Here is a 22,670-nt window from a genome sequence, read left to right as displayed (position 1 = left end):
AGAACAATTAAGAGGGAAATGTGAAGATGAAAACAAAGACAGTCACTGCCACAATAAATAACAATTATCTTCCTGTGTCATCACCAGCAGACTTACTTCATGAAAACATAAGAACATGGCAAGAGCACAACTACATCCCTGTATCCCGGAATTCAACTGTCACTAACCAGATGTCTTGGGAAAATTCACAACAAAAGCCCAACTACAATAACCCTTAGAACGGGGTTCTCACACACTGAGCTAAGGAGGGAGGCCGGTATAAGGTAGGCCCCACAGTTATGAGTAGCTCGCTCCTGGTTGTCCAGCGATTTAGAATGATTGTTTGAGACCAAGATAGTAACATTGACCATTCAAATGTCAGCTAGCCTTCTCACTCATAATAATACATTCCATTACCATAGCTCCATCTAGTTTATTTTTTAAAAGGGGAAATGAAAAAAAAATTGGTTAACGTAGCAGAAGATGGTCTTGTTCAGAATTCTATTCAAGTTTGTTCTCTTCCATTCCTACCATCTCCTTCCAAACCAGACTGCGCCCACAAAGCAGCCTTACTGGGAGGAAGAGGGGGGGAAAGGTAAGGGGGGGGAAAGTGTTTTTATTAGGAAAGTGAACACAAGAATAAGGGTACACAATCTGAAGTTAGTTGGGGGAAAGATCAAAAGCAACATGAGAAAATATTATTTGACTGAAATAGTAGTAGATCCTTGGAACAAACTTCCAGCAGACATGGTAGATAAATCCACAGGAACTGAACTGAAACATGCCTGGGATAAACATATATCCATTGTAAGATAAAATACAGGAAATAGTATAAGGGCAGACGAGATGGATCATGAGGTCTTTTTTCTGCCGTCAATCTTCTAGGTTTCTAGGGTTCTAAAAATGTTCACCATTGAGTCTAACCACTTGGGGAATAAACAGTTTCATCGTGCATCACTTCCTGCCTCCTCAATTGTGCAGAAAATTTTAGTGTTGCCACACTAAAAGCTCTTAGCAGTGCTGCTGTCATTTTTGCCATTTTAAAAATGTCAGAGGAAATGAATGTTCTTCCTGACTTTTCCAAAACCTATTGAGCAGATTTATTTTTCTGATCATTCGTGTTGTCTGTTGTTGGTGCTACAGAATTTCAACGTTTGGAACATCTTCCCAAGACAAGCTTTGCTAGAGTAATTCTATATATTCTCTTCTTTGACATACTTTTTGTTCAGTAAAGCCATATTTTGATTTTATTTCATAAAAAGCATACGGTGGCCATTATGTAAACATGGTGTTCATATAATGACTGTAATCTGTCACAAATTAAATTACATCTTAATTATTATTATTATTATTTTACTTTAAAAGGCAGAAGTGTGCCAGGATCTTCATTAATCAGCAACCCAGTAAGAGCACAAAAAGCATCAAAAGAGAAATATAAAAGGAAAATTAAACAATAAATCTTTCCAAATTGGGGATTTGGAGGAGACAGCCATAAAGGAACCGCAAGGTAGAGAGCAGAAGGAATAATGTCACCCTGCATTATTTAGTCCAAATTGTCATTCAAGGCTTGGGAAATGTCAAGAGCGAGGAGGAAACATTGTGTGTGGGTGTTTAGTTTTGTCAAGAAAGGCAAATATAAGAGATCAAGGAGGGATTTCCTTGGAATGTGTACCCATTAGATCCCTTTGGTATTGCAAAGAGTTATTTGGAGGCAAATGGAGAGGATTTAATACGCTTGGGATTCATTCCTGTGTATAAAGTTCTCACCGACCACATTAGGAATAGAAAGATGACACTCAACTGCGAAGCTACAAAAAGGGCATGTGGCATTTTGTTTGGGTTTCTTTTATTGGCACAATTATAGCTTTGCAAAGGAGACTAAATTTTCTCCGCTAAGAATAGCTCGTTCCATAAGGGGCTGTGCTAAAACTTACTTGTTAAAACTTGCCTAGTCCCAAGGAATCCTGTTGTTGTTTTTAACCATCCATTCTTTGTGCTCAGCCTTCCTTGTGGTCCAACTTTCACAGCCATCCATTGCAACTGGGGAAACCACAGCCGTGACTGTACGCACTTTTGTCGGCAATTTTGATGTCGCTGCTTTCTATATTTCTATGCTGTCTAGATTGTTACTGCTTTCCTCCCCAAGGGCAAGCATCTTTTAGCTTATTGGTGATCTTGGAGCCCAGAAAAATAAAATCTGTCACTCTCTCCATTTCTTCCCCATCTATTTGCCAGGAATTGAGAGGGCCGGATGCCATGATTTTAGTATTCATAATGTGGAGTTTCAGACTAACTTTTGCACTCTCCTTCTTCACCCGCATCAAGAGGCTCTTTAATTCCTTTTCACTTTCTGTCGTTAGAGTGGTATCCTCTGCATATCTGAGGTTGTTGATATTTCTCCTGGCAATCTTAATTCCAACTTTTGATTCGTTTTTCTCATGATATGCTCTGCATAAGATCTAATTCCTTAAATTTATTTGTCACCTCTAGTGTATATTTATCAGGGATATGATTTAGTTCATATCTGAGTGGCCTAGTGCTTTTCCCTACTTTCTTCAATTTAAGCCTAAATTTTGCAATGAGAAGTTAATGATTTATAAAGTTCCTAAAGGAATATTACTATCTATTAAATAGGAGGGTAGACAATAATATGTAAGAAACACAGCTGAATTACAGAACTTAAAAAATGGGATATGAACATTATATTTAAATTTTTAAATAAAGTTGGCGATTTTTTTATTGGTGGCAGGGAAGATCTTGTTGGCAATAAGAACAACGTACAAAAAATTTTAAGGGAGCCTAGCAGGAAATAATTAGGAGCATAATAAGGCAGCAATATATTATATATAATATATTTTCTAGTAAAGTGATTTTATCTATGGAAGAAGCAACTAGACTGCTGATCTGGAGGAGTTATATGTGTCCCAGAACAAGGAAAGGAAGCTTTGCAACTCAGAATTAATCCAAATTTAACTAATGAGATGAGATGCAGATGAGGGGAGGGGTGGAGGGGAAGAGAGAGAGAGAATTACCGGTAAGCCCATTTAGCATTTAGACATGCCAGTATAAATTCAGGTCTTTTAAGAGTTTTTCTAATTCTGATGACTTCTTATATTTCCTTTGAAGCTTGATTTAAGTCCTATTGCCCAGACTTAATCCTTTTTGTGTTGTTATTTTAGGTACAGTCATATTCTGCACAAGGCGTATGATTTAATCCAGATGACCTCTATTTTCTTGGGACTGACTCTCTCTTCCTGACTTATTTCAAGAGGAGATGACACTGCAGCTTTTCTCAAGCTCCCTGCCTCAAAGACTTACTAGTTGCACCAGTGATAATGACAGAGTTAGTTAATGTTATTACATAATCGCCTCTCCGTTGCCTGTGCGTGCTCCAAAAATAAATCCTCAGAGGAGAGGATTTTTACTTACTTAAATATTTATTTAAAACACGAGAGCTGACATCTTTTGAGTAAAATAAAAACAAAAACAACTGCCCTATCCATTCAGGTGGTCTTAAATGTAATAATTTGGCCAAACGTTAAAAATGAAAACAATTAAAACACTGTACATTCTTGCTCCTTGCCAATGAAATTAAACGTATTATCCCCACTTGGCTGATTCTAATTGCTTTGAGGTTTTCCCCTGACAGATTTCTTCCACATCCCAGCATAAGGCTATGAAAGCTATTCAGCAATGGGTCAGTTGGAAAGGACAAAATTTGGCCTTGACATCTGCCGTAATAATAGTACATAGTAATAGCAAAGTCACTCATGGACCGCCAATCCTCCATCCATGCATCATAAGTAGCGTTGGAAATCCTCCCAGATGCTTGAAGCACCAAAATAAAATAGATTTATGGGTGGGGGGGTAAGTATGGAAGGAGGGGGAAGCCTCAAAATAATTCAGGAAAGATTTAGGAAGCCCAGTAGCTGCAGAATCTCTGGGTGGGCGCAAAGGGAATACATGATGTGCTATACAGTATTAGTGCTCACTTAGAGTCTGGGGATTGAGGCTCTATTGCTGATCTCCCATTTGCTCTTAAAATTTTAATCTTCCGGGCCCAGGCAATGCTGTTTTTAGCTGCTTTTAGCCTAGAAAAAGGGCACGTTTTTTGGGGGGGAAAGAACAAGTTTGGAAAAGCAAGGGAAATAGGGAAAGCAAGTAGGATGCTTGGCTGCATAGCTAGAAGTATAACAAGCAGGAAGAGGGAGATTATGATCCCACTATATAGAGTACTGGTGAGACCACATTTGGAATACTGTGTCCAGTTCTGGAGACCTCACCTACAAAAAGATATTGACAAAATTGAAGGGGTCCAAAGACGGGCTACAAGAATGGTGGAAGGTCTTAAGCATAAAACTTATCAGGAAAGACTTCATGAATTCCCTCTGTATAGTCTGGAGGACAGAAGGGAAAGGGGGGACAGGATCGAAACATTTAAACATGTTAAAGGGTTAAATAAGGTCTAGGAGGGAAGTGTTTTTAATAGGAAAGTGAACACAAGAACAAGGGGACACAATATGAGGTTAGTTGGGGGAAAGATCAAAAGCAACATGAGAAAATATTATTTTACTGAAAGAGTAGTAGATCCTTGGAACAAACTTCCAGCAGACGTGGTAGATAAACCCACAGTAACTGAATGTAAACCTGCCTGGGATAAACATAGATCCATTGTAACATAAAATACAGGAAATAGTATAAGGGCAGACTAGAAGGACCATGAGGTCTTTTTCTGCTGTCAGTCTTCTATGTTTCTGGATTCAGGGAGTCTGGCTTCATGTTGAGCATGATTCAAAGACAAACATTCCTGCTTCAGTGCTAAATACTGCAAAGAGGATCAATTCCAATTGCATTTTAAAAGCAAAACCCTTTTTACCTTTTTGCTAAGTGGCTTCTTCTAGAAGAAGCCATGTTTCTGCACAGAAGTGCTGAGGGGGGTTCAATTCCCTCAAAGGAGACGGAACTCTGTGCATTCTCAAGCGTGCTCTTTCTTTTTATTCAGCCCGTAAGCAAAATTGTCTTGGTTTTACTTTTTTTTTTTGGCTGGAGAACGTGTTTGGGAAAATGGGTTGCCATCCCAGCAGAAAGGGAGGAGGAAAGAGGTTTTTCCTTGTCGAGTGAGGAAGCCACTTTTTTCCCTGGAATCTAATATTGATAAATCTTGTCCACCCATCGATTGACTTAAGCATCTCCCCTTTTTCCTCACGGCATCCTCCCGCCACCATCTTGTACAGGGTAGAAAACACAAACTCTGCCACGTTTGCATGTGAGGTTTGCGGTTGCAGCTTCAACCCTTTGCAAGGGTTGCAAATTATTTTTTTTGCAAAATAAAATTATTTTATTTTGCAATGAAATACTGTACAGTAATCCTATTTTATGACCCAAAAACTTCCTGAACCCCCTTTCCTTTCAAAGGAAAGCCCCTGCCAGGGTCCCCCCCCCCCACTGTAGGGAAGCTTTGGCAAGTGTGGGCACGAGTTCTAATTTAGATTGCTAAATATTAAATTTGTTATTATGTACTGTTTTTACCATTGTTGTGAGCCGCCCCGAGTCTGCGGAAAGGGGCGGCATATAAATCCAATAAATCTAATCTAATCTAATCCTGAGGACTTTTGCACCAACTGATAATTGATATACAGTAATTCAGTCTCTTAGTTCAGCACCTGGACAGCTTCTCTATATTGTTAAGGTTTTTAGAGTTGGTGCAGTCTAAAATATAGAGAAACATACTATACAGAGAACTCTGCACCTGCTTAAGGGAACTCTTTCCTTTCCCCCTCATTTGATCAATTATTACAGTAGGACAGTCTCCCCACTCGCCCCTTTGAGAAAAACGCCATTCCCTCTCTCTCCCATATCTCTTTCCCCTTCTCTCTGCCTCAGGTTTCCATTATTTCCCCTCAGAAGCGCCCTGACAGAAAGAAGCGGGAGAAAAAGATGGGCGGCGAGGGGGAACTCTTTTTTCCGCTCGGCCCCTCCCGCCCTTTTCTTTCTATCCCTTTCCCCAGGCGGAAGGATCGCGGGCGCGCGGACTGAGTGAGGACGCCCGAGAGGGAGGGGGGAGAGGGAGGGAGAGCGAGAGCGCGCGCGCGCCCGAGGGAACCGCCGAACGAGGGGCAGAAAACGGAAAAGAGAGAGAGCGCACGCGCCAAGAATCCTCCCCTTCCCCCCACAAGCTTCCCTCTCTTGACCGAGAAAAAAGTTCCGGCGGCTGTTTCCTCCGGTATCCCTGCGCTCCCTTCCTCCTCCTCCCCCCCCCACCCCGAAGGAGGCGACTGAGGAGAGCGAGGGGAGGGCCGCGGCGGCCATTTTGTTCGCCTCAGTCGCCGGCGATGCGGTTGGGCTGCTGAGGCGGGCGCGAGAGGCGCGGCGAGCGAGCGGAGGGGGAAATCGCCCGCGGCCGAGAGAGCGAGAGCGAGAGAGGATCGCGGTGGTGGGCGGAGGCGAGGAGGGCAAGCGCCGGCTCGGGTGCCGGGGTCGCCGGAGGAAGAGGAGGAGGCGGAGGCTGAAGAGAAAGTCGACCCCGGCGGGCTCCGGCTTGGCTCCTTCCCCGGCCGCGGAGAGGCGATGGCGGATATTGACAAGCTCAACATCGACAGCATCATCCAACGGCTGCTGGAAGGTGAGGAGGGGGGAATGCCCGGGGGCGACGGGTTGGCGGGTGTGTGTGTGTGAGGGATCTGCGCCTCCCCCTTTGGTGATGGCGGGGGGGGGGCGACCTCTCCATTGGGACCCCTTCAGGAAGGGAAAGACCCCCTCCCCAAAACGCCGAACAATTCGGCTGAGGGTTTTTTTGAGAGAGGGGGATGTATCTCCCCTTCCTCATATCCACCCCCCCCATCGGAGGTCGCCCCCATTTTCTTCTCTCTTCCACCCCCCCCCTTATCCGAAAACCGGGGTTCCCCTCCCAGATCTGGGGAGGCCTGGTTGGGTGGGTGGGGGGAATCAGAAGCGCAGAGGACAAAGGAAGGCTGGGAAATGGGGAGGGGGCGGTCAGGGGGGTGGAAAGTGACCCCCACTTTAAAGAGGGCTTTGGGGAGGAGGGGGGTCAAAGAAGGGAGGCTCAATGGATGGCAGGAGATACCTGTGGATGGGTGGGTGTTGAATGCAGCCTTCTTGTAGCCCCTGAGGGGAGGGGCTGCCCCTCTTCAGTGTTTTTTATTTCCCCCCAAAATTATCTATCTATCTATCTATCTATCTATCTCTATCACTATCAATCTCTCTCTCTCTCTGTCTATCTCTATCTATCTCTGTCTGTCTATCTATCTATCTCTATATCTATCTATCTCTTTAGCTCTATATCTTTGAAATCTATCTTCTATGCTGCCCAATCCCGGAGAAATCAGAGCGGCTTACAAAATGATAATACAAGTACAAAAAGATACAAAGCAATAAGAGAAGTGGAATATAATATCTAAAACTAGACCCGTGATAAAACCCATTTATTATAAAAGAGACACAATCCCATGCATACACACCATTCATACAGTTTGGCCATGAAAGATGTACAATTCATGGCCTGCCGGCAGAGCCAGGTCTTTGTGGCCTTTCGGAAGACCAGTAGGGTGGGAGCAGTATGGACATTGGGGGGGAGGGGGTAGTTGGTTCCATAGAGCAGTGTTTCCCAACCTTGGCAACTTGAAGATATTTAGACTTCAACTCCCAGAATTCCCCAGCCAGCAAATGCTGGCTGGGGAATTCTGGGAGTTGAAGTCCAGATATCTTCAAGTTCCCAAGGTTGGGAAACACTGCCATAGAGCATCCTTTGAAATGCATCCCTAAGAATAATTTCTATTCTTAGGGATGCTTTTCCAAGGATGTCCGGTCAGAGGATGGGAGAGGCTTTGCTGAATGATGTGAGGGGCGAAGAAGTCCGAATCATTGGCCCAAATAGAAGGGGGCAGAACATGATGGTGGCACACAAACACATTGAGACATATAAATAAACACTAACTGCTGTGTGGAATTAATGAAAAATGCAAAGTCAGGATGATGCAGGTGGGAGGTGCGTTACAGATTAGAAGAAAAGGGGCCAAGGTGCAAATGTTTTTTTTTATTTTTTTACTTTTGCCCCTGATTTTACTTAGAAAATAAGGTGTGTTTTGGACCGTCTTTGCAGGGAAAAAGTTTACGTATGCCCGTCTCTGGAGATTCTCCATCACCCAGGTCATGGTTGTCCCAAAGGGCAATTGGGCTTCCTTGGTTTTTCTTTTCTAAAATGTTTCGCTTCCTCAGATCTGAATTGAAAAAGCACCCTTGGGACACCCTCGGAATAAAAGAGTTTGCTAGTTGGGTTGCAGGTTGGGATCTGTTGGGTTGCTGGATTTTGCAACCGAGTGGGAAGTTGCTAAACCTAATTTTCTGGTTCTGGCTGGATCTATTTTATTCAAAGCCAGTGTGATGATGGCACAGTACTAACCTGTGAAAGCATAGGCTCAGGAGATAACTTTGAGCATTCTCCCTCAGCTCAGGAACCTTCCTAAGTTGTTGTTTTAACAAAAGAAATTATAGGAGGGGATGCATTATATATCGGTTTGGGCTTCTATGGTGAGATACATGATAAATAAGGATAATGAGGTGAAAGGAGGCCCCTCTGCAGTGAAGGAAAAGCAGAAGAGCAGGAATGGAGGGTTTCTGAGGGGGGGGGGATAAGTACCCCTCTTTCCTCAGAATCCAAAAGCTGAACTTGCATGTGGCTTTGCTCTCCTTCTCCTGGAATCCTTCTGCCTGAGTTTCATTGCCTCCTTTGGTGAAGCAATGAGAGGAGGGAAGAAACCTTCCTGGAGGAGTTGCAGGCAAGATTCAGAGCTGCAGCAACGCTCTCCTCTTTCAAATTTTGCCCATGATGCCTTTTACCCTTGGATGGTGGGAATCTTACATGCCTCTCCCGTCTGCTCTTTCTTAGAATAGGAGCCTAAGTAATTTGTAGTGTTTGGTAGGTCTCTTTTTGTTTTGCCCTCTTTAACATAGGTGGAGTCTTGCTGGGAGGAAAGAAATAAGATTGTTGCTTCGCCCGGTCTTCCTGACACTGTGTGATTGCTGGTCCAGGGAAGGAATTATGAGGGCGTAGGAATGTTGCTCGCCCACCTGTGGCCATCTATTATGGCCTTTAACTTTAAAAATAGGCCTGCTTCTTTTGAGCTGGAGTGAACATTTCGCTTGCAAACAAATTACAGACTTAATCCAAGCATTATGACATCAGGATGACATTTTGATTATTCTAAACTCCGGTGCTGGGTTCCAGGTGACTCCACTCATCTGAACAATTTGGTGGGCTGATCCCATTGTTTCTCTGGGGCACTTCCAAGATACAACGTTCTGTACATTTGGCGTATTTGTTTCCAGTTTTCATTGCGGGAGGCTGGCCTTATATTAAACTTGAGTTGGATAAACAGACCTGATGAGCAACATTCCTTCCAGCAACAAGCAAAAATTATAAGGCAGCTACTGGTTGATCCAGCCTTATCCCACTCCATTCTAGATTAATAACTCAATTTGGGCATTTAATTTCCACCAAATGAAAATGACTGTCTTAAAATAATAAGAACCGGGCCACCTGTGTATGATATGCCTTTCACTAATCCTTCTCCTTTAGGTTTGCTGAAAGACCATTGAAAAAGAGAGTTAGCAATGTAATTTGGATTTGTAAATTCAAGATGCTTGGTATTAGCCTAGATAGAACTTTAAAAAAAACCCAGACCTTTCCAGTGTTATAAGAGCTGTTCTTCTTGCATGCTTAAAAATGGTTGCTTAATTATCTCCCTCCATTTGTTTAACAAATTTAAATTTCAGATGACAGCAGCATGAGTTCAGTATAGATTAATTTTTGGTGTCCTTTAACGCAACGTGAGTTTTAAATTGGCTGTGTACACATAACTTGGCGGGATAAACAGGGCATATTTACACCTCTATTATCTTCTATTAATAGAAATATTACTGCTACTTAATGCTGCATCTCTAATATAATTTGAATTATGCCGTGATGAGGGATTTTTTTAAAAAAAAATGATTTTCTCATGGAATTGATTACCTATAAAAGTATCTCATATTCTTTTTTTCTTCTGCATCAGTCATTTCAACCCCAAATATGAAAGATTTCGGGCTCTAAAATGCATTTATCAGCATTATTTTTCTAAAATGCATCTCTCAGCACCTTAGATAAAGATGCTTCCTAATTGTATATGTACCCCATTCTTCGAAGAGTTGCCGTAAGATCTTGGGGCATAGTTGTTGCTACAAAAAAGCTGCAATCAGATCCAAGAAGAGGAAAATGAAAGTGCTGGCTTTTGTTCTACAAAGTGCAGCTTCATATCATTTCTGAACTTTGGAAGGGTGGTATCGCTATAAAATATAATTAGAACTAAGGGCTCTCTGGTCTGCCTGCATGCTTGAGTTCTCCATATTTGGTTAATGCAGGGAACTGAAACTTTCAATCCCATGAATACAACAAAAGGGGGAAGTTTTGCACTCAGAGCAGCCAGTTTAATTCTCATTTTATAGCTGGGAGAGCTACAAGTTCTCAGACAAACCTTAGTGATCCAGTTCCAAACTAGATCTTCTGGCTTTAGACAGAGCCTACAGACTTATAGATCTGTCCGATTAGATGGGTACCTGGAAAGAAATGGTGTGTTCAACCACCCATTTTGTATGACCAGAAATTCTAGTTATTTACTTGCTTATCAAGGCTAGTAGATAATGAGTAGCCTTTTATCTCAAAGCAACATGTTTTAATCCTGTTTGGGCCTTTAACAGCCGAGATACAAGTGGAAAATTATGGGCTTTTTGTTAGAACAGGCTTTCATTCTTTCTCACTATTATCTTTCTAAATGACTAATAAAAGTGCACATTGCAAACTATTTTACCTTATCTTCTTTGCAAAGATGGACTTGGATTTCCTTGTTCTTCTGCAATTAATTTGGGCGAAATGTTGTTGCGTGCAAGTCCCACAAGCCTGAACTCCTGCTTGAGCAGGTGGTTGGACTAGAAGACCTCCAAGATCCCTTCCCACTCTGTTATTGTGCTATTTTCATGCCTCCTCTGTGGCAAAGGACATTATTCTTTTTCTTTCTTCTTTTTCATATCAGTATTTTTCCAACCATAATCATAACTATGGCCTGAAAAAGCAAAAAGCATAAAGTTGATAGCCACAGCGCTTAGTGAACGATGGAAGGAAATTTAAGCTTGGAGAACTAATTAATTTTCATAGTGCAGTTTGTAATTAGGGCTGTTCACTCGTAGTCAAAGAACCAGCTCTATGCGTGTCATTGATAAATATTTTCCTCTGGAACAAATCCCTAATAAGCCATACAGGCTGCATCCGAGGATATGCCTTGCGCCAGAAGCTTGGAAGAACAAAGCAGGTTTGGCTGGATTCTGCCCGCTGCCTCTTTCCTCCTCTCTCTGTGCAGGGTAAACAAGGGAACTTGTAATTAACAAACAGCTGTGATGTGAAAATATCAATACAGGCGGTCCTTGACTTATGACCACAATTGAGCCCCAAAATTCCTGTGTTGCTAAGTAAAAGTTTTGTTAAGTGACTTTGCGGCCTTCCTGGCCATAGTTGTTAAGTGAATCACTGCAGTTGCAAAGTTAATAACAGGGTTGTGAAATTGATCCGCCTTCCCCGTTGAGTTGGCTCGCCAGAAGGTTGCAAAAGGCGGTCACGTGACGACCCCGCGACGTTGCAGCCACCATAATTATGAGTCGGTTGCCACACGGTGGAACCGGTCCTATCTCACTTTTTTTCAGTGCCGTCGCACCTTTGAACTGTCACTAAATGAACAGTTATAAGTGGAGGACTACCTGTGTAGGTTTTGCTTTTCTTAAAAAAAGAAAAGATGCGCTCAGATTTAAGCCTGTCCACGTTTTTTCCTCTTGTCATGAAACTTTGCTTTGTTTTGAAGCTAGCGTGAGGGCATAGTACCGACTTGTGAAAAAACGCTGTAAAATTTATTATGGCTGCCGACTGATACGACTGATACCAAGAGCCGGATCTGACTGTATCGCTGCCCAACCGGCCCTTCCGTTGCCTCCACCCTCCTCTTGGTCCTTTTCTTTGCCCATTCCACATTCTGTGGCACTGCTTAAGTTCAGTCCTGGGTGGGCTGTTCTGGAAATTATCTGAAAAATATTTGTTGTACTTCTGCAAATGTAATAGTAGTTTCCTAAACAAACTGCCCATTCATTTCTCCCTGGCTCTGTACTGTATCATTTGTGTACTTACTCACCACACCACATTATGCTGGGGAGAATTATAGCCCTCCCATCTGATAAATATAAGGTCATATGTTGTTTTGCCTAGGCCATTGTTTTTCTCTGCTGTTTGAATGATTATTAAATCAAGAGTGGTGTTCATGATTAACTCTCATGATGCCCCTGTCTTCAACCCGGAAGCTGTGCCCTCCACTGAGTTCAGAATATTTTGGTTACAAGTGGGAAGAGCGGATTTCTGAAGGATTGGCCTGGCAAAACAGATGTGCGATATCATTACCCAGATCAACTGGCATTAATTCAGGGCACATGCTGTTAAAATATGTGGAACAGACAAAGCTTAAGAGATTATTATAGGTTTGAAAGCCACAATAAGTGAGGCTCACTTTCCAGTTTATGAGCTTGTCTGTCTATATCTTATCTATTTATCTCACCTTTCAGCTCTCTTTATCAAAATTTAGCTTGTGCTTTACTAGTTGAAAGGGGGGGGGGGGGATGGAGAGAGAGAGAAGTAGGTAAGTTAATTCAGGGTCCCACATTCTGTACAGTGTTATATAAAGGTTACATAACAGCCACTAAGGGAAACCACACTCAGAACGGAGGACCAAAATGATCCATCCTCGCTTTTCTCTCTCTGTCCCTTTGATGTAGCCACAGCTCGGGAACCACTTATTTTCCAGAGTTAGGGGCTGAAGAGGTTTTGCAAAGGGCCATCTCCATGACAATCCTAGCTCTGGGAGGCTTGTTTTGTATCTCCAACGTTAAAGCACTTCATTCCTAAAAATTGTGAAGGGGGTTTGTAAAGAGCGGATCTTTTTTACTCTCAGCTTATTAGCAGTCAAGGCAATTTGGCTGAAATCTTGCCTATTGCATTAGAGGAATTCAGATGCTTTGGGGTTTTTCCAGTGAAAACCAGCTCCTGTGGTAGAGCCAAAGCAACAGATGAATGGTCAATAGTCTGGCATGTTAGACATATTTGCAGGGATCTTGGAATGATGACAGCTGATAGAATTTGCAATGGAATATAAACTGAGGACAACTGTTATTTGGTCATGTTACAAATTAAATTGTAGACCCCTGATTCAACATACATTCCTTTCAGTCGTAGATTGCTAACTTCCCCCTAAAGTTTGGTCTTTGGACTTCAAGTCAATTTTATGACTATTACTACAACATTTTTTGCCTGGAAAGCTTTTGCCTGCATTAACATACTTGACTTAATTCTAATACTCAAGATTATACAAATTGTCCTGCTGATTTTTTTAATGCAGTTATCTTAGATTGGTGCCTATGACTGTTTTGCTGTTAGATACTTCGCAGCTCCGTTAAATACATTTCAGGTTAGGTTGGGAGCTGATTTGGGGGGGGGGGATTGTCCACGAATCCCTCCTGCCACAGAGCAGCCATGCTGCAATGCAGAAGGATGTTTCAGCGAGTTTATGGTAGGTTATGTGTGATAGGAATTTTCATGGCTCCTCCAGGATCTAATTGTACTGATAATGTCACCATAAACTGCTAACATGACTGACAGAATAGGCTAATTATAGGGCAAGCATCGGTCAGGTCACAACCTTTGTTTCCTGGGAAATCTGCTGGTAATTTCAACCTGATTCTGATATGGACTCAAAGCAAAGCTTGTTAAACATAATCTTTGAGTTCTTCAGAGCTGTCAGTAAAAGTACTTTAAACTGTTTTTCTGCTTGTTTTACGATATAAGACCCAGAGGAGAGAGCGAATATAAAATCTTGTAATCAAACCCTGGCAGAAGATAATCACAGAATCTCCTTTGTTCCCTCTCTGCAAACATGAAATAGGCATAAATTATGCAAATGACGCAATTGGTCAGCAGGATTTTTTTGATCCTTTGTTCTGCTGATTATGCAAATCTAAAGCTGCTACAATTCCCTTCAATGTTTCTGGGAATATTTTACATGCATTTAGAGAATGTGGTTGACATCTTCAAAACATGGTATGCTCTGATTGTGGTCAATGTACTACTTCTACACATTGTGAACAGCTTTGGCTTTAAATATAGCTATGCCTGGGTAAAACACTTTTAAACTATTGCAATGAACTTTACCAATTTTAATAATGCATTAGCAGGCCAATGTTATAGCCACAATTATTCCAAGTGGCTATTTTGAATTTAATAAAGCGTGCATTCTTTTTAAAAGGTGCAACTGAAATAAACTAAAGTGTACCGGATATGTGGTGCTAATTACAAAAAATACACACCAGCGGCACAAAATAATCCCAAATGTTTCATCAGTGTGAAATGAAATTGACGCATGTAATTGAAGAAAGATTTGGATGGGTGTGTCAAAGTCCTCCCTCCTAATAAAGATAATTGATTGGACTTCTATATATGTACTAGGTGCTACAAATAATCACATATGTTTTTTCTACACAGTGAGAGGATCCAAACCTGGTAAAAATGTCCAGCTTCAAGAGAACGAAATAAGAGGATTGTGCTTGAAATCTCGGGAGATCTTCCTCAGTCAACCAATTCTGTTAGAACTTGAAGCACCACTTAAAATATGTGGTAAGCACCCTGGGTTTGTTTGTTTTTTAAGACAGTCTAAGAATGATTCACAAAATTTGTTAAATAATAACTTCAGGTGGTGCATCTGAGGATACTGGACCTGCTAGAAAACCGCAATAAGGCTTGTATACCACTTTATAGTGCTTTCACAGCCCTCCCTAAGCGGGAGTCAGCCTCTTGCCCCCCAACAATCTGGGTCCCCGTTTTACCCACCTTGGACGGATGGAAGGCTGAGTCGAGCCACATTGCTTGAGGATGGAGCTCTGCCTTTTGAATAGAGTGCTGAAAGGAACTATTGGATGTAACCAAAAAGAAACAAATTTCAGGAAGAGACTCAGTTTTTGATACACTGTTGAAATCTCATAGCTGTTCTGTATATTTAAATAGTATATAACCCCTCTTACTTTGCCCATCCCTGTTGTGTCCATCTGAGAGGGGGAAGTAGTTATTTCCTCTTTTTCAGAAATATTAGAACATAGTTCTTAGATATAAAACTACGGGTGAAATTCACACTTTGATCTAATTTATCTTTAAAACCGCAGTCGTAAATGATGTTCTAAGGTTTGGCCTCGCAGGGAAACGTTGAAAACCTGACTCAGGTTATTATCTTTCTTAATGCTCTTACATAATGCTCCTTCTAATCTGCATATTTAAAATACACTGCTGGGGTCGCTTGAGTGAGCCAAACCCAAAGCCCTGAAAACTGCTTTCCTGTCTTTGCTTAAGGTGATATCCACGGACAATACTACGACTTGCTGCGGCTATTTGAATATGGTGGTTTCCCACCGGAGAGCAACTATCTCTTTCTTGGGGACTACGTTGACCGAGGGAAGCAGTCCTTGGAGACCATTTGTCTCTTGCTGGCCTACAAGATAAAATATCCAGAGAACTTTTTCCTCCTTAGAGGCAACCATGAATGTGCTAGCATTAATAGAATTTATGGCTTCTACGATGAATGTAAGTATGCGTGGGGATGTGTTTTAAGGACAAATGTGCCCTCGTTTTTTAGTATGAAATGATCTCTATCCTTAGAGGGAATTGTGCATTAATAGGGTTGCAGAGTTGAGAGGCGGCTGGGATAAGGGGGGATGTAATGTCTTTGACCTTTTGCATCACTTTGAAGGCCTCCTACTACAAAGACAGAAAACAAATCATGTCCCTTTCCCTTATGAACTCCAGCTTATTCTGAATTTTTGTTATCATCTTCCATTTTGGTTAAAGTTGTAGAGCAGGAGTCTCCAACCTTGACAACTTTACGACTTGTGGGCTTCAACTCCCAGAATTCCTTACCTTGCATGTGCTGGCTGAGGAATTCTGGGGGTTGAAGTCCACAAGTCCGGAGGTTGCCAAGGTTGGAGACCCCTGTCGTAGAGGGAACCCTTGACTTAAGACCACATAAGGGGACCAGAATTTCCCCTGCTAAGCCAGGCTTAGATTAAGTGAATTGTGCCTGGTTTTACAGCCTTTCGTTTGGCCACAGTTGTTAAGCAAATCACTGCAGTGCCTGAATGAACCACCCCGTCATTAAGCGAATCCTCCTTCCCCATTGACTACGCTTGTCGGTAGCTGCCTGGGAAGGTCGCAAAAGGTGGTCACGTGACCCAGTGGGACATGGCAACTGTTGTAAATATACACTGGTGGCCAAGCGTTCTGTGGCAGTGGGGATGCCTAAGTCATATTTTTTCCCAATGCCATTGTAACTTTGAATGGTCACTAAACAAATGGTTGCAAGTCAAGGACTCTGCGGAGGTCTTAACTCTTAACTGAAGACAAGCCAGATGGGACCTAGGAATAACTGCGAGGGATAAAAAGGAGATTCCCTCCTCTCCCTCCCCCCCCCTTTCCCACAAACTACTCTTTTCTGCCATACTTGATTTTGAAATGACTAAAATGACGTTTCATTGGCTGGTCCGCTTCCCCAGGTAAAAGAAGATACAACATCAAGCTGTGGAAAACCTTTACCGATTGCTTCAACTGCTTGCCAATTGCAGCCATTGTGGATGAGAAAATATTTTGCTGCCACGGAGGCAAGTAGTCGTGGACGCTGTCTCAGGCCGCATAATTGATCAGAGTTACATTTTGAGGCATTTTCAGAGAGAAACTCTGCATTTCATTCCTTGAGCATAGCTCACTTCTATGACGAGGTTTGGGGACCACCAACGTATATCGGGAAGCTGTCTTAAAATTATTTAGCAGGTCCTTAATCTTGTAGGAAGTCTGCGGAACCTACATATATCTTTATATGAGATAATTGCAGGTTAGACAGACAGTTCCTGCTGCCTATATAGTATATAAATACTTGTGCTCAAATAGTCTTGCCTCTTGTGAGCCCTTTAAATGTTTGGCCTTGCCATTGCTGCTTCTGCCAAAACATCTGCAGGATATTTTTAGGCAGAAACCTCAAGCTTGCAGTGTTGGAGGGTGTGTGAGTGGGGGGCAGATGTGGGGGAGAGAGAAAAAACACTTGGGCTCAGCAAGAGCAGGGCCCTCTTTCACTTGAGATGACTGCGCTAGACCCCACAGGAGGTCTATTCTGTGAGTAGTTTATTTGGCCAAAGCAATTATTATTTATTTATTTATTTATTTATTTATTGGATTTGTATGCCGCCCCTCTCCATAGACTCGGGGCGGCATACAAGTCTAATAAATAATTAATAAATTCTCTTGGGTACAGCTTGCTCTGAGGCTGGGACTGGGCTGGGACTGTGTAGATACATGTTTAGATACATGTGGGGTCTTCCCAGCATTGGATCCAGGTTTAGTTTCATTTCAACTGCATCCATTTAAATCAGAGTTATTCGTGACTTAAGTTTTGAATTTCTTTGCTAAATCCATTTGAGTCTGGATACATTATCCAAGAGACGGGAGCCTCTTAAGGAATTCTTTCTAATTCCTCACGTTTTGTCTTGCTCTGGTCTTGTATGGGGCCCCTTGATTGAGCACCACCTCTTAGATGAAAGTGGCCAACTGGTCTTCCTCAGGGATCTCATTCCCCGTGTGCTCCCGGCTATTCGGTGTTGTGTTTGCATTGTGCACCAAATCCAAACCTGACGCCTCTTCATCCCCGTCCAGGCTTATCACCAGATCTCCAGTCAATGGAACAAATCCGGCGGATTATGCGGCCCACAGACGTGCCGGACCAAGGCCTCCTTTGCGACCTGCTGTGGTCTGACCCCGACAAGGATGTACTTGGATGGGGCGAAAACGACCGAGGGGTGTCCTTCACATTTGGAGCCGAAGTGGTGGCAAAGTTCCTTCATAAACATGATTTGGACCTCATATGCAGAGCTCATCAGGTAGGTGTCTGGACCAGGGTTTGCTGGCTGAGGAATTCTGGGAACTGAAGTCCACAAGTCTCAAAGTGGCCCAGGTTGGAGAGAAATTTTCCCCTCTGCCTCTAACGTCCAAGTAGCTGCTTGGCTTTAAGCGTTCTCCGCCGTCTCCTGGCTGGCCTGAGAGGACTTCTCACAATTTGATTTAGAAGCAGGCTCCCAAATAGGGAAGCACAACCACAGCAAGTAAATGGCGTAAACCGAGAAGCCGCTGTTTTTTGTTAGCCCTGCCTAAAATATCCCCACATTTATGTAGGGCACAGCAGTTAGTGCCATTTTGTCACCTGCGGGCAGCTGGTGTTATTGTCCCTGTATGGTGACATGCATTGCGGTGTCTGTCATCTCAGGACCCGTGTGCATTTTCACAGCAAATGGACCCCTGTGCAGACTTTCAAAAAAAGGAGCTTAGCGCATTTCCCCATAAAACGGATTCCTGCCTCAATGCCCATCCCAGCGTTACCGACCGAGCCGTCTTTGCCTTCGCAGGTAGTTGAAGATGGATACGAATTCTTTGCAAAGAGGCAGCTGGTAACTCTGTTTTCTGCCCCCAACTACTGTGGGGAGTTTGACAACGCAGGTGCTATGATGAGCGTGGACGAGACTCTGATGTGCTCCTTCCAGGTAACGTTGTCTTTGAAGCCCTGGGCTGCTTGGCTTTTGGTTCAGTGGTGGGTCTCCTTCTGGTCCTCCTTCTGAGCCACCTGAAGAGCCCTACTAGATCCAGGGCAGCCTTAGTAGATTCACCTGGTGCTGCCTTCTCCCGAGGATCCTTTCTCTCCCCACTGCTTTCTAGAGGGGTCTTTGGAAGAGGAGGAAGCCGTGGGCGGAACACCACGACAGTTCTGGGTTCAGGTTCGTTGGGCTGGTCTTGAAAGCCCGAACCGCTCCGGGCCTGGGATGTCCTCCAGGGTCCCCTCTTGGCTGTCTTTCCAGCTGAGCCGTGGATGGGGGCTCAGGAATTCTGGGAGTTGAAGTCCACAAGGTCGTAAAGGGGCCATAGTCGGCCACCCTTGGCTTATGGATTGTGCAGGACGCAGCCGCGCGAGCAGTTATGGGATTAAGCAGACATGTCCACATCTCTCCAACCCTCTGCGGTTTGCACTGGCTGCCAATTGGTTTCCGGACACAATTCAAAGTGTTGGTGATGACCGAGAAAACCATACATGGGCTGCCTCCTGCCGCACGAATCCCAGCAACCGGTTAGGTCCCACCAAGTCGGCCTTCTCCAGATCCCGTCAACTAGACAATGTCATGTGGGACCTAGAGAAAGAGCCTTCTCCGTGGGGGGCCCGGCCCTCTGGAATCAGCTCCCTCCAGAGGTTCCTGTTGCCCCCACCTTCCATAAGAGTCTCAAGACTCATCTATGCCGCCAATCCTGGGGTCATTAGATTCTCCCCCCTGGCCAGTGAATGTTTGAATGGGATGGGTGCAGGTTAATAGGTTTTTTAGTTTATTTTTAAATGTAAATTTTAATTTTATTATCTCGATGTATGCTGCTTTTATATGTTGTAAGCCGTCCCGAGTCTTCGGAAAGGGGCAGCATATAAATTTAATATAATAATAATAATAATAATAATAATAATAATAATAATAATAATGGAATTGGAAAGAAATGTATTGATCTTTTCAGAGAGAGACAGAGAGAGAGAGAGAGGAAGATGAGCCCCGAGTCCACTCTGGGCCTTGGATGGAGTAATGTAGCCCTATCTTTTCAGGTTTGAGCAGACCAGGGTAACTCTACCCGTGTAGTTTCCTTGTAGTAGCTGCCTGCAGAACGTGAATCGCTAAATCAGCCAATTGTCATTCCAGATCTTGAAGCCCGCGGAGAAAAAGAAGCCCAACGCCAGCCGACCTGTAACGCCACCCAGGGGTATGATCACAAAACAAGCCAAGAAATAAGTGCTCTCGGCCTGCCTGGTTGGGACTCTGTACTATAGTATATAATCTTCCATCTTTTTTTTATAAAAAAAAAAGCAAACGAGAACAAAAAAAACCCCACCCGGCCACGTGTATCCGTCCGCTTGCTCAGACTTAAACCGTGTTGTGGTTTTTCTTTCCGATTCCTTTGGACGGACGGCGTTTGCTGGACGCAGCAGCAAATGAGAGACTTTTTCTCCCTTCTCCAGAAGAGTTTTTAAAAACAAAGACAAAACCCGGTCTTTGGAAAGAGAGGAAAAAAAACACAACACTCCTTTTTTTATTATTTTGTTCCCGATGTTCCCGCTGTACACTTGACAGCGCCTCTCCTGCCACTCTGGGCACATTGTACAACCGACTCCTGTAGAGACCAGGTGATGTGCAATGCGCGTGTCTTTATTTTAGGAGCCAAGGAGGCACCAGCGTGCCGTGCATGAGAGCCTGGGACACTTTGTATGACCCGTCAAACCGCCGCCTGTACGGTTGATCCGGTTCCCCTTGTAAAACACAGCTTTTGTTTTTTAAAGGCTTTGCATTTTTATTGTCATGTACACGAGGTCCCCACTGTCGGCTTTTTCCAACCCTTTTGCCAGCTTCCCTAGAAGAATGATGTGTGTTTTAATTGCAGCGCCCCGAGACCCTCCGTTATACTTTGGAATCACAATTTAAAGCCATGATTTTAAGATTTGTGTCTCTGTGTGTAGAATATAAGTTGTGCAGGGAAGGGCCGGCCAGCGAGGCCCCCGTGGAGATGCCCAGGTGTTGTCTAAGCTGGATTTTTTCCCCTGCAGGGAGGACGACTTGAACTAGCAGCTGGAGTACAGGATTAAAGACTTTTGATACTTCCCTTGTGTTCAGTGTCGAAGCGTTGCCACTCTGCTCTTTTTAGCCAGTTCAGGAAGTTGTAACACGTGAAGAGACCTGCCTGAGATTTAGAATTTAACTTTTAGGTTTTGTTTTATTTGCATCTTGAAGATTCCGCTCTCTACAAAAAAGCTTAGAAAACAACCAACTGCAGCAGTGAACCAGCGTTCACCTGTTTCTATGACTCACAGTTTCTTGTGGTTTTTGATTTGTTTTGTTTTCAAAGGAGAAAAAAAACCTGTAATCTTTTTAAACAGAGGACAGTGTAAAATAAAAATGTGGTAAAATGCCTAATAAATGAGTCGCTGGTTAAATTTTTGTGGCGTTGGGTTAACACCCCCCCCCCCCATTGCAATCACAAAAAGTCACTTGAAACTCTTTGATCCATACAATAATAACAACAAAAAACCTAGGACGCAGGCAGAAACCCGTATCAACCATTACCACCGGTCAGTGGGATTTATGACAGTTTTAAAATGTCCAGTTGACTGAGTTTCATGTTTAATGAATAAATAAGATAGAATAGAATAGAATTCTTTATTGGCCAAGTGTGATGGGACACACAAGGAATTTGTCTTTGGTGCAGATGGTCTCGGTGTAGATAAAAGAAAATATAGATTTGTCAAGAATCACGCAACACTCAATGCTTGTCATAGAGGCCAAATAAGCAAGGAGGAATTATTATTAATAAAATCCTTAGGATACAAGCAACAAGTTAAAGTCATATAAGTGGGAGGAAATGGGGGATAGGATGAGAAAAAACTAGTAGTAAATAATAATAAGCTGACCTGAGTCCCTGGGGAGGGGTGGCATATAAATCCAATAAATAAATAAATAACAACAACGATGCCCCTTGTCACTAGGGCACTTGGTACCCTGTCCAAGAATTTCACAAAACACATCAAGAAATGGCAGCTTCCTGCAATAACGCCTGACGAACTGCAAAACCCTGTGCTACTCAGAAGCCCATATATTTGAAGAGGATACTTGGCTGATACTTGGGGCGCTGGCAGCAACGCAGGTCATTGCTGAGCACCAGTCAGTGGCGTTTGTGACGCCTGTTTGACTGTTCAGTTGACTTGAGTTTCATATTTAGCATAGAATAAAGTAAATAATAATAGTTCCTGCCTAAAGAGGTGAGAAATGAGTAAGGGGAGCCTCCAGAAGGGCTCCAGCGTTTTCCTCAGAGGACCAGGAAATTTGGGGCTCTGAGGTTGTGGGTGTTTGGTGGAAGGCAGGGCCACCCCGGCCTTCTCTGATGGAGGGGAGACCATCAAGGGGTGGAGGCCCACTTTCGGCAGCAGCCTCCCCTGCAGCTCCAGTCAAGAGGGGAGTGTTGGGCGTCCCACGGAGGAGGAGGCCCCCTTGTCCTCAAAAATGGGGTCTGTGACTTTTGAGCAGAAGTGGAGGGGTCCTCACCCTACTGGAGGAAGTTAGTGGAGAATGTGGGGCCCCACCCTTCCCTCCCCTTAATTGGGGTCACCAGCAGAAGCAGGGAGGGCCAGTCAGAAATGAGAAGATGGACGGCAGATCTCGTCTGCCCTTATACTATTTCCTGTATTTTATCTTAGGATGGATCTGTTTATCCCAGGCATGTTTCAGTTCAGTGACTGTGGATTGACCAACCACGTCTGCTGGACGTTTGTGCCAAGCATCTACTACTCAGTAAAATAATATTTTCCAGGTTGCTTCTGATCTTTCCCCCAACTGACCTCAGATTGGGGCCCCTTGTTCTTTGGTTCACTTTCCTATGAAAAACACTTCCCCCCCTGAACCTTATTGAACCCTTTAACACATTTAAATGTATTTCCGTTCTGTCCTCCAGA

General features: G+C 43.4%; 1 protein-coding gene across 2 annotated transcripts; it reads left to right on the top strand.

Annotated features, from left to right (window-relative positions):
• The first annotated feature begins 6,232 nt into the window (after positions 1-6,232).
• PPP1CC (protein phosphatase 1 catalytic subunit gamma) lies at positions 6,233-21,142 on the top strand. 2 transcript variants are annotated; one of them, XM_070763285.1, is made up of 8 exons: positions 6,247-6,601; positions 14,600-14,731; positions 15,458-15,688; positions 16,654-16,758; positions 17,804-18,031; positions 18,554-18,684; positions 19,873-19,933; positions 20,772-21,142. In XM_070763285.1, exons 1-8 carry the CDS (start codon positions 6,547-6,549, stop codon positions 20,783-20,785), a joined length of 957 nt encoding a protein of 318 aa, XP_070619386.1. In that variant the 5' UTR covers positions 6,247-6,546; the 3' UTR covers positions 20,786-21,142. The 2 variants fall into 2 exon arrangements, with proteins under 2 accessions (XP_070619385.1, XP_070619386.1); XM_070763284.1 differs by lacking the exon at positions 20,772-21,142 and having other exon boundaries at positions 6,233-6,601; positions 19,873-20,056.
• The last annotated feature ends 1,528 nt before the right edge of the window (positions 21,143-22,670 follow it).

Source organism: Erythrolamprus reginae, chromosome 10 (genome assembly GCF_031021105.1).
Source record: "Erythrolamprus reginae isolate rEryReg1 chromosome 10, rEryReg1.hap1, whole genome shotgun sequence".
NCBI lineage: Eukaryota > Metazoa > Chordata > Lepidosauria > Squamata > Dipsadidae > Erythrolamprus > Erythrolamprus reginae.
Note: the sequence above shows the minus strand (reverse complement) of the source record. Positions and strands in the feature narration are given on the sequence as shown.

Coding starts and splice junctions, on each gene's coding strand:
- PPP1CC (XM_070763284.1), top strand. CDS start 6,547: ATGGCGGATATTGACAAGCTCAACATCGACAGCATCATCCAACGGCTG. Junction 15,689..16,653: donor TTATGGCTTCTACGATGAAT/GTAAGTATGCGT, acceptor CCGCTTCCCCAG/GTAAAAGAAGATACAACATC. Junction 18,032..18,553: donor ATGCAGAGCTCATCAGGTAG/GTGTCTGGACCA, acceptor CTTCGCAGGTAG/TTGAAGATGGATACGAATTC.